We start from the raw sequence: 12,236 nt of genomic DNA, 5'->3' as shown, positions 1-12,236 counted from the left end.
TCATCTGATTATGAAGATTAAATAATTACAGGGAAAATGTTTATCTTGGTTATGTGTGGTTTACTTGTTTTCAACAAACTTTTTAGTACTCGGATATTTAATGCTACAGATATTTTGGTAGAAAGGAAACCTCAATAAAAATACTTCTACCTTTATACTTTTACATGGTTGAACAGTATAATGGAGTACAATATTTCCTCTGGAATAAATCAAGGTAATAGTTGATCATTCCATACCTGTGTAACATTGGTGGAAAGTAATAATATTGTAAAGGCACTGCATGAAACAACCCTAAACCAAACCTAGATTCTAAATCAGAGCTTATTACAATGTAGTACACCAATGTAGAGCCAGATGGATACTTTATGGGAAGAAAAAAAAAAAACTTTATAAGTATTAATACATTTCTGTACTTAACTGACTGAAAACAAAAATCTACTAAATGTGTATTTTTCAAGGTTTGATTACCACTTTTTAAATCTTTCCTCCAAGTGGTGCAGACTAATTTGCTATTGACATTATTGTAGCTTTATTAACAGATGATCCAGCTACTTGGTGGGGTCATGCTAAGGTTTTTTCCTCATTTGTTTGATATGTTTTGGGTGATATTTCTAGTATTTTTAAATAATGAGGTGCTTTGTTGCAATAGCTTGAACAATTGATCTCAGTCCTTTCTAACTGTTGGGTGATTCTGAAGCAGTGAACCAATGCCTTTTGTTTTTTTGTTTTTTTGTTTTTTGTTTTTTGTTTTTTGTTTTGCTTTGCTTTGCTTTGCTTTATTAACTATTGGTTTGCTGTTACCTGTTCACATGCTCTTACAGATGCAACTAATTCATGAAATTTCGAACCTAAAGAATTTAGTTAAGCATGCAGAAGTATATAATCAAGATCTTGAGGTGAGCATTCATGTGGGTATTTCTATTGATAAGCAATTAGAACTATAAAACATGCAACATATGTAACTGATCATAATGTCAGAAATAAGGGAATTATGTTTTTAAAATATTAGTGACTTTGAATTTTACTATGGATTTAAACTAATATATGTAAGTTCTGTTTTTATCCCGTAGACTTCAGATCAGATTCTAAATTGTTACTCTCTCCTTTGATTCTTTTAGAATGAACTAAGTTCAAAAGTAGAGCTGCTTAGAGAAAAGGAAGACCAGATTAAGAAGCTACAGGAATACATCGACTCTCAAAAGCTAGAAAATATAAAAATGGACTTGTCATACTCATTGGTAAAAATCAGACTTATTTTGTTATGTAATCACATAAATATATATAGCACACCATCATCTTAGCAAATGCTTATACTGGACCTACTTTGTGCTGGGTATTGTTGTAATAAATTTGTATGTATTTTATTAAGTCTGTCAATAACCCTATGACATAGGGACTGTTAGTATATTTGCCATTTTAGAGATAAAGTTACGTTTGTAGAAAGTTGATCATATCATCCTCTGAGTAAATATAAGGAAGTTAAGGACAGACTCCCATTAAGAATCACTAAGTTTTAGGCCAGGCACGCTGGCTAATCCCTGTGATGCCAGTACTTTCGGAGGCTGAGGTGGGATGATCACTCGAGCCCAGGAGTTCAAGACCAGCCTGGGCAACATAATGAGACCTGGTCTCTACAAAATATGTGAAAATAAGCCTGGCATATACTGCCAGCTACTTGGGTAACTGAGATGGCAGGATTGCTTGAGCTTGCTGCAATGAGCCGAGATCATGCCATTGTACTCCAGCCTGGGCAACAGAGCAAGACTCTGTCTCCAAAAAAAAAAAAAAAAAAAAAAAAAGTAAATTTTTAAAATTCTGAATTTTTTTTTCAGTAGTTTTATACAAATGCATGCAGTAGTATATAGTCAAAATCTTAAATATCTAAACTTGTATATTTTTTCATAATTTTATAGTTCTAGATGATTTTAGTTGATAGAAGATCTTGGCATTAAATAACATTGAATCTGATGTTGATGTCATTTAATCTCTTCAGTTTGCTTTCAGTATACCTGATTGCTTCAAGAAAGTATGTTTGATTCCAGTTTTTAGTACTTTTTTTTTTTTTTATAGTAACAGTTTCTAGCTGGAACTTTTAAAAGACTAGATTCTGTTCTTCTGTTTTCAATTGAGTTTTTTAGTTTTTGTTACCTTCTATTCTTTTGTTGCCTTTTATTTGTGACAAATGATTCTTTTTAAAGGGATTCATACCATTTTATATCATCCTATTCTGAGGCCCTGGATAGCAAGGCACTTTTATATATTCTGGAGTGTCTGTTCATAGAGTGGCAAGCAGAACTGCCCACTTTTTAAAAATTACTGTTTCTTTTTCCTTATTTATTCATGTATTTATTAATTTTTTTCCAAGGACGTATCATTGATTTCATATAAGCTAAAGTCATATTAAAATACCACTTCTCTTTAGAAATGAGGTTGTAGATTTTTTTCATTTATTTTTCATTTGCATTTTTTCATCTGTGAATTTCTTGTTCATATCTTTTCTCTGTTTTTCTATTAGATCATTTGTCTTTTTCCTTTTCAATTTGTGGGTTAATATCTTTAATATAACTGTTAACTACTTACCTATCATGTGTTGAAGAGAATAACTCAAAATAAAAATACATAGAAAACAGCCTTGCTGAACAACAATTGTGTTAACTTTTAAACAAAACAGATCTAAATTATGATATGTAGCTTATATAATTTGATATATTGCTTATGTAATTTGAAAAATATGACCAGAATTTTTAAAAAATATTTTTATTAGGAAAACGTGATTTCTTTTTATATATTTGGTAACTAGCATATTTGTACGCTTTTTGGTTAGCTAGAGTTAACATTTATATACATATTCTCTTAAGAATTTTCCAACTCTGAAAATTAGGTTTCACTGAACCCCTTTTGTCATCTGTTTAGGAAAGCATTGAAGACCAAAAACAAATGAAACAGACTCTGTTTGATGCTGAAACTGTAGCCCTTGATGCCAAGAGAGAATCAGCCTTTCTTAGAAGTGAAAATCTGGAGCTGAAGGAGAAAATGGTAAGTATTTTTTGTAATATTTATAGTAAAGTAGTTGTAATGATCAGTGCATTTTTGTGCATTTGTAATGTTTTTCTCAATAGCAAGAACTTGCAAGTACATACAAGCAAATGGAAAATGATATTCAGTTATATCAAAGCCAATTGGAGGCAAAAAAGAAAATGCAAGTTGATCTGGAGAAAGAATTACAATCTGCTTTTAATGAGATAACAAAACTCACCTCCCTTATAGATGGCAAAGTTCCAAAAGGTATTTTGTAATTTTAAACATCTTTTTTCAAATCTGACTTCTTCTAGAAATGTACCTAAACAATTTTTCAAGCATATTTCAATGATTAAAAATTCATTATACTCTGATTTTTTAAAAACTCAATATTATGCTTTAGTGTCATTTCTAATTAATATTTATAAAGATTTCCATGGATTTCAAATCGTAAAGGATTATTTTTCAAATAAACTTTAGCTGATCCTGAAAAAGGTGATTCAAAGACTATTAAAAATTAAATTACCTGTTTTCCAACATTGGATCTTTATACAATTTACCAAAACTTTCTAGATTTGCTCTATAATTTGGAATTGGAAGGAAAGATTACTGATCTTCAGAAAGAACTAAATAAAGAAGTTGAAGAAAATGAAGCTTTGCAGAAAGAAGTCAATTTGCTTTCAGAATTGAAATCTTTACCTTCTGAAGTAGAAAGACTGAGGAAAGAGGTAAACACATTTATAAACACTTATCCCTTATTTTGAAATAAAAACCTTTGCGATAATAGTGCCTTAAATATTTTGGTATAGTTTATTTTAAACTAGCAGGCAAAAGAGATGCTGTAAACATTTGACTAGTTAGCAATAGAAATGAATATAGTTCATCTTCTAATTTGTTCTTATGCTACTAGATTTAAAAAATGTATATTTTTTCAAAGTGTATTTAACTGTATGCTTAGTACTATAATCCATGTAGCAGCCATCCCTCAAATGTTGCATTTATTCAATATTATGGCCCACCCTTAGTCTTTACCATTTTTTTGGTAGTAGTAGTATCGTTATGTTGAATAAAAGATGGTAATGAGGGAAAAGAAGTTGCACTGATAAAGTGTTAGAGGTTAATGCAAATCTTTCAGGCTGGTGAATGTTTCTGTAAATCCATGGCCTGCCAGTTTTTCTTTCTACTTGCCTAAAAGAAAAATGGCAAAAATGTGAGTACTTACTATACGGCAAACATCATGCTAAAGAACTTCAAAAACATTATTTCATTTACTTATAAACTCTTCAAAAGTAGGTAGTCTTTTATCCCCAATAACCCATTATCAAACTAATAGTTGAGCTGCACAAATCTGCCTCTTAAACCCATGATTGTAGCTACTATGCTGTATTGCCCCTCTTTACTTTGTCCCTCCTTTATCTCTTTTTCTCATCTTCCTCTGCCCTTATATTTTACAGTGATTAAACTGTTAATATACAAGATATGGGTTATTTAAATTATGTAATTATTTACATATTAAGTAATACTTATTATTTTTTTTTTCATGGACTATACCTGATACTTAAGATACTTCTTAAATAACAATTTTAAATGATTAAACATTACTTAAATTGTTCATTGATTAAGTTTTTGGAAACCTGAGACGCATTCAAAGCCTTTAGGGAAAAAAATGTCAAATTCTGAGAAATGCCTGCCACATGATAAAGTTAGAAAACACTTTAGAATGATGGGTAATGAAATAAAGACAATCTGATTATGTGCCTTTACTGACTGTTCTCCATGCAGGCCTTACTTTCTAGAATTCAAAGAGATTAGAAAATAAAACATCGAAGGTAGAGTTAAACAAGCTGAGTTAGAGAAAAGTGACAATAAGAGTACTACTATATTGCCTTTCCTCAGTCAAATTTTTGCTCAATGTAAATAACTTCTTTTTTTGCAGAGAAAGCTTTTTTTTCCTAAAAATTGCTTCAGATATGTTGCTAACATCCCTGAATTTTATTTCTTTTCCATAGATACATGACAAATCTGAAGAGCTCTGTATAATAACATCAGAAAAAGATAAATTATTTTCTGAAGTAGTTCACAAGGAGAGTAGAGTTCAAGGTTTACTTGAAGAAATTGGGAAAACAAAAGATGACCTAGCAACTACCCAGTCACATTATAAAAGCACTGATCAAGAATTCCAAAATTTCAAAAGCCTTCATATGGACTTTGAGCAGAAGTATAAGATGGTCCTTGAGGAGAATGCAAGAATGAATCAGGAAATAGTTAATCTCTCTAAAGAAGCACAAAAATTTGATTCACGTTTGGATGCTTTGCAGACCGAGGTTGGTACAAGATGCTATTTTGAGAAATGCTCCTTAGTCTCCTGGGGTTTTGGTTTCTGTGTATATGTATGCCTCAGACTGCTCTGCTTTTACTGTGTGACATTAACTTTTTCTTTTTTAAAGCTTTCTTATAAGACCCAAGAACTTCAGAAGAAAACATGTGAGGTTCAAGAAAGACTAAATGAGATGGAAGAGCTGAAGGAACAATTAGAAAATAGAGATTCTACACTGCAAACTGTAGAAAGGGAGAAAACACTGATTACTGAGAAACTGCAGCAAACTTTAGAAGAAGTAAAAACTTTAACTCAAGAAAAAGATGACCTAAAACAACTCCAAGAGAGCTTGCAAATTGAGAGGGACCAACTCAAAAGTGATATTCACGATACTGTAAACATGGTAAGGTTTTGATTGATTAAACTTTGAAAAATTGGAGACTCTTAAAAACATTGCAGAGGCCATCATTTATTATTTATGATTATGTAGTTATAAAATAATTTTGTTTCATATTCTAATGGAAATTGTTTTTATATTTCTCTAACCAAGAACATAGATACTCAAGAACAATTACGAAATGCTCTTGAATCTTTGAAACAACATCAAGAAACAATTAATACACTAAAATTGAAAATTTCTGAGGAAGTTTCCAGGAATTTGCATATGGAGGAAAGTACAGGAGAAACTAAAGATGAATTTCAGCAGAAGGTAAAGGGTGTTTATTTTCAAAGTTTTCATATACTTGTATATATACACTTTAACCTCAAATACTTAAACATAATATTCTCAATTTTATTTGTTATTCACAATGGTAATAACTAACAATTTGACAAACTTATCCAATTAGAAAAGGAAAGGGCCCAAAAAAGTGTTAGTCCAAATTTTGCATAGCTGATACTTATTTTATGTCAGATTTTCTATACTAAACTTGCTTAGAGTTTACAATTCAGTCCATTGCAGGGGGGATTGCCTTATAATGTTATACCAGGGTTTCATTCATTAATAGCATTCTTTTCTACTTGTCTAAAACACCTCTAAGGTATATTGGTAACAGTAATTTTTAAATAATATATCATTTTTATTATAGTTCATATTATTTTATCCAGAGTATTTACTGCTAGAATTTTAAAATATTCTTCAGTAGGAGACTGGTGAAATAATCTTTTGTAAATCTATAGCTTGGAATAGTATATAGTAGTATATATCTTTTAAATTGGTAGTGAAATACACATAATATAAAATTTACCACCTTAACCATTTTAAGGATTTAAGTATATACTTCACTAGTGTAAAGTTCATTCACATTGTGATAACACCAATTTCCAGAATTCTTTTCATCTTGCAAAAACCAAAACTATACCCACTGGGCAACAACTCCCCATTTTCCTTCCCCACAGACCCTGGCTACCACCATTTTACTTTTCTGTCTTTATGAATTTGACTACTCTGAGTACCTCATGTAAGTGGACTCATGCAGTATTCCACTTAAAAAAAGTATTGTCTTTTTGTAACTGACCTATCTCATTTTGCATAACGTCTTCATCCATGTTGTAGCATGTGTTAGAATTCCCTTCCTTTTTATGGGTAAATTTCCATTATATGTATATGCTACATTTTGCTTATCTATGCATCCATCATGGACACTTGGGTTGCTTCTACCCATTGTTGACTATTGTGAATAATGCTCCTATGAACATAGGTGAACAAATACCTCTTCAAAACCCTGCTTTCAATTATTTTGGATATGTATATATCCAGAAGTGGAATTGCTAGGTTATACGGTAATTCTATTTCTAATTTTTTGAGAAAGCACCATAGTGTTTTCCATAACAGGTGTACCATTTTACTTCCCACCAAAAGGACATAAATATTCTGGTTTATATGCACCTTTGCCAACACACTATTTTCTGTTTTTTTTGATAGTAGCCATCCTAATGGATGTGAGGCAGTATCTCATCGTAGTTTTGAGTTGCATTTTCCTAATGATTAGTGATGTTGATTGTCTTCGTGTGCTTTTTGGCCATTTGTTTATCTTCCTTGCAGAAATGTCTTTTTAAGTCTTTTGCCCGTTTTTGTGTTGGGTTGTTTGATTTTTGTCGTTGGGTTGTAGGAGTTCTTTATACTTCTGAATATTACCCCTTTATCAGTTATATGCAATATTGCAGAAATTTTCTCCCGTTCCTTAGGTTGTCTTTTCACTCTGTTGATTGTATCCTTTGATATACAGAAGTTTTTAATTTCAGTGTAGTCAAGTTTATTTATTTTTACTCTTGTTGCCTGTGTTTTGGTATCATATCCAAGAGATCATTGCCAAGACCTTTCTCATGAATCTATTCCCCTATGTTTTTTTGTAAGAGTTTTGTGATTTTCGCTCTTATGTTTAGGCCTGTAATCCATTTTGCACTTATTTATATATATAGTGTAAGGTCAGGGCACAACTTCGTTCTTTTGTGTGTGGCTATTGTTTTCCCAACACCATTTTTTGAAAAGATCATCCTGTCCCCATTGAGTAGTCTTGGCATCCTTGTTGAAGATAGTGGACCATATACACGAGCGTTAATTTCTAGGCTTTCTATTCTGTTCCAGTGGTTTATATGTCTGTCTTTATGATAGCACCACACTGTTTTGATTATTGTAGCTTTATAAGTTTTGTAATCAGGAAGTATAAGACCTTCAACTTCATTCTTCTTTTTCAAGATTCTTTTCTCTATTTGGGATCCTTTAAGATTCTATATGAATCTTAGGATAGATTTTTCTAATTCTGCAAAAGATGCCATTGGGATTTTGATAGGGATTACATTAAATCTGTAGATTGTGCGGTAGTATTGATGTCTTAAAAATATTGTCTTCTAACCCATGAATGTGGGATGTCTTTCCGTTTGTGTCTTCTTTAATTTCTTCTCAGCAACATTTACAGTTTTCAGCAGATAAGTCTTTCACCTCCTTGGTTAAGTTTATTCTTAGTATTTTATTCTTTTTTGGTGCTATTATACGTAAAATTGTCTTAATTTCTTCTTTGGATTGTTCATTGTTAGTGTACAGAAATGCAACTGATGTTTGTACGGTCATGCATTTTTAACAGAATACATTATTAAATAAAAGCAAATACATATTTCAAAGTAATTCAGTAAGATCCAATTGATATAAAAAAATCTCTGTACATTTATATATTACTTCTATAAAATGAGCTGCATTTTCCCCCATTTACTCCGGGGCAAAATACTGCCTTGGAAAAAGGAACTTTTTTTTTATTTCCATCTCCTTATGCTTTAGTTCTTCTCTCTCACTTGTTCTGTATCTTATGGTCTCAGCATATTTATAATTTGGAATAACCATAGGCCAAAGGCATTTGACCTCAATTTGAAATTTACCCCCAGCACCAATGGCTCATGCCTGTAACCCTAGCACTTTCAGAGGCCAAGGTGGGCAGATTGCTTGATTCCAGGAGTTCAAGACCAGCCTAGGCAATATAGTGAAACCCCGTCTCTACAAAAAAAGTACAAAAATTAGCCAGGCCTGGTAGCAACGCTCCTGTAGTCTCAGCCACTCAGGAGGCTGAGGTAGGAGAATCACCTGAACCCAGGAAGATTGAGGCTGCAGTGAGCCCAGATCACTCCACAGCACTCCAGCGTGGGCAACAGAGTGAGACCCTGTCTAAAAAAAAAGAAAGAAAGAAATAATAACTTCCACTTTTATGATGGGAAGGTTTTTTTAGTAGACTTTTGACAATATATGGCAATTAATAACTGTTTTTAAAAAATCTAAAATGTAATTATAGAGAAAATAGAAGATGAAGGGAAGAGTAGAGTTATACTCACTGGGAACAGCTAAGATCCTATGTTTCCAAGTTTATGCTGGAATCATTTATCCATGTTGATAAAAGGATGTAACTGGGGCTTTTCTGAGGCCATTCTGTTCATCAGGGATCCTAAAGTCTGGGACAGAAGGCTGAGATCAGTTTGGTCTTGTATCGTGCTCATGCTGGAATCTGGCCTGGGAATAAAAGAGTGGAAATGGGGAATTTCAAGTGCTCCCCTGTTCATCTGGGCACCAGAGAGCTGCACTAGCCGGTCTATCATGAATCTCCTTGGAATGCTCATTTTCAATCCTACTTGATGTGTCTGTTTCTGGAAATGCAGTATCTTCAATGTATCTCAACAAAAATATTTTATGATTAGTAAACTTATATAAAGGACATTTTTTTTCCTTTTTCACATGTTCTAACAATTTTTTATTTAATAATTAGATCTATTAGATTTTATTAATGACTGTGGTAGTCGAAGTACCTTCTAGGCTGAGTTCATATTTGAAATAAACCTTGACTATCATTACAGAACATTTTGTCTCAATCTGCTTTGTATTTGAAAGATATGAGATTCTGAATTATAATATCTAACAGACTACTTCCAAAAGACTATGTGTTCCCCACCTTAATTTCTCTTGTAGTTAGCTCTGTGTTCACCATTATCAGAAGCTCATGCACATTACCAACGATAAGGGGGTTGCTAAATAAAGTATGGTTTATGTCTACTCTAGAGAATTAAGCAGCTACTAAAAATTATTTGTAGGTTACATAGCAGCATGTGAAAATACGTATGATCTAAGTGGAAAAGATAAAAACTAAAAAGAATCACATATATAAATTAATTATAATAGCTATGTTTAAAAAAAAAAAAAAAAAAAAAACTTTTAATGGCAAAAACTCCAGAAGTAAATTTACCAGAAATCTAATAGTTTGTTATGTGAAGTTGGTGACAATGGATGATTTTTATCCTTTATTTTTCTCTTGTTTTCTAACGTGATTATAAATTTTTATAAAAACTTTTAAATACCTGTGTAGGCAATATGGAGCTGACTGTTTGCTGAACTAGAGTAATGTTATATAATAATATCCTAAATTTATACCAGCAATAGTAATTTCAGTCTCTGTCTCCCTTTACCAATGAGTTCATGCATTAGGTTACCTTTGGTCATGACTTATTTATGGATAAATGAATTTATATAACGTATTTTTCTTAAGCAGTATATAAAATATACATACATTAAGAAAAGATGAATTTCGCCCTGATGAAATAGGTCTCTATCAAAATTATTTAGCCCTCTACCTATAATAAAACTCCAGCCTTTTGTAAGTAGGACTGCCTCTGAAAATAAAGATTTGCAGGGAGTGGGAGACGGAATGATTCCCAGCTTTTACGAGGAAATATAGATAAAGCGATAGAGTTCAAGATTGTTTACTCCTTTAGTAGTAAATAAACAAACTGCTACTCGAATGAAGCTTGGAAAATATTTATGGAAGACATGTACAAACTAAAGTCAGATATCCTTTGTGTATTAATGTCATTATTTTGAAGTAAGTAAACATGCAGAATCATGTTAACCTATCATACATGAAGACAATTATTAATATTTATAGTTGTCCATATTGTTCTGATTAGTGAACAGACATAAGAGCACAAACTTGGAGCCAGACCACTTGGATTCAAAACCTGGCTAAGCCTCTGAGTGACTTTGGCAAGTGACTTTACCTCTCTCGAGTTCAGTTTCCTCATCTGTCAAATGAGGATTACAGTAATACCTGCCTCATAAAGTTACAGTCAAGATTAAATGTGTTAAGATACGAGAATAGTACCTGGCACATAAGAGATGTGTTCGCTATTTTTATTATTTTTAAAGTTGTTGTTAACTATTTAAGAGATTCTTCTGTAATGTGTTTATGTTTTAGATGGTTGGCGTAGATAAAAAACAGGATTTGGAAGCTAAAAATACCCAAACACTAACTGCAGATGTTAAGGATGATGAGATAATCGAGCAACAGAGGAAGATATTTTCTTTAATACAGGAGAAGAATGAACTCCAACAAGTGTTAGAGAGTGTTATAGCAGAAAAGGAACAATTGAAGACTGACCTAAAGGAAAATATTGAAATGGTAGGATTTAGCACTGTATACTTGGCAATACCTTTTTGTCTTCTTTGTTTCAGATTTTTATCAACTTTATTGAGGTATAATTTATATGCAATAAATGTATCTGATGGAAGTGTATGGTCTGACGACTTTTAACAAATGTCTCTACCCATTTTCTCTTCACCCCAGTCAAGATAGAAGACGTTCCATCACCCCCAGAAAGTTTCCTCACACCCCTGTCACAGGCACTCATCACCTCCTCCCCGCCAGATTATCAGTCATGATATGTTCACCTTAAATCATTTGTCTCCTCTAAAGCTTTATACAAATAGAATCATACAGTGTGTCATCTGTTATGTTTGACTTTCTACACTCCCTTTTACTGCCAAGGAATAGTTCATTGCATTCATACACCGTAATTTTTTTATTCTTTTTCCTATTGATGGAAATTTGGGTTATGTTCAGTATTTGGCTATTTTGAATAAAACTGCTATAAACATTCTTGTACAACTCTTTTTATTTACATATCTTTATTTATATAAGGTAAATATCTAAATGGAATTGCTGTGTCATAGGGAAGAATATGTTTAACCTGATGAGAATTTGCTAGACTGATTTCCAAAGTAATTATATCATTTTACATTCCCATTAGCAAATTAAGAGAATTCTGGTGGCTCAAACATCCTTCTTCATCAACACTTCATATTTATTGGTGCTTTTAATTTTAGCAGTTCTAATGGGTGTGTAGATTGTTATTTTAATTTGCCTTTCCCTGATGACTAAAGATGTTGAACATTTTTTCTTGTGTTTATAGACCATTGTATATCTTTTATTTTTTGCTGTCATAATTTTTAAATTTTATTTTTAATTGTTTGTTGTTGATGTCTGCCAATATTTTCACACTTTAGTTTTTCTATGTTTAGGGGTGATATAATGTGTATTGGTTGAAATAAATACTTGGAGAAGTTCACTGTGGATCATAGTAGAATGTGACC

The 12,236-nt window shown here is 32.0% G+C and overlaps 1 protein-coding gene across 2 annotated transcripts in view; it reads left to right on the top strand.

Annotated features, from left to right (window-relative positions):
- CENPE (centromere protein E, 312kDa) overlaps positions 1–12,236 on the top strand; it is a 93,079-nt gene that overhangs the window by 29,758 nt on the left and 51,085 nt on the right. Inside the window, exons 17-25 of one of the 2 annotated variants that reach the window (XM_011992290.1) lie at positions 822–896; positions 1,119–1,238; positions 2,914–3,036; positions 3,120–3,285; positions 3,592–3,746; positions 5,028–5,342; positions 5,466–5,738; positions 5,886–6,044; positions 11,062–11,265. In XM_011992290.1, coding sequence (XP_011847680.1) covers positions 822–896; positions 1,119–1,238; positions 2,914–3,036; positions 3,120–3,285; positions 3,592–3,746; positions 5,028–5,342; positions 5,466–5,738; positions 5,886–6,044; positions 11,062–11,265 — 1,590 coding nt within the window. The remainder of the gene's footprint in view (positions 1–821; positions 897–1,118; positions 1,239–2,913; positions 3,037–3,119; positions 3,286–3,591; positions 3,747–5,027; positions 5,343–5,465; positions 5,739–5,885; positions 6,045–11,061; positions 11,266–12,236) is intronic. The other variant, XM_011992291.1, reaches the window with a different exon arrangement.

The sequence above is a fragment of the Mandrillus leucophaeus genome, unplaced genomic scaffold (genome assembly GCF_000951045.1).
Source record: "Mandrillus leucophaeus isolate KB7577 unplaced genomic scaffold, Mleu.le_1.0 Scaffold409, whole genome shotgun sequence".
NCBI lineage: Eukaryota > Metazoa > Chordata > Mammalia > Primates > Cercopithecidae > Mandrillus > Mandrillus leucophaeus.
This window is presented reverse-complemented; position numbering and strand designations above follow the sequence as displayed.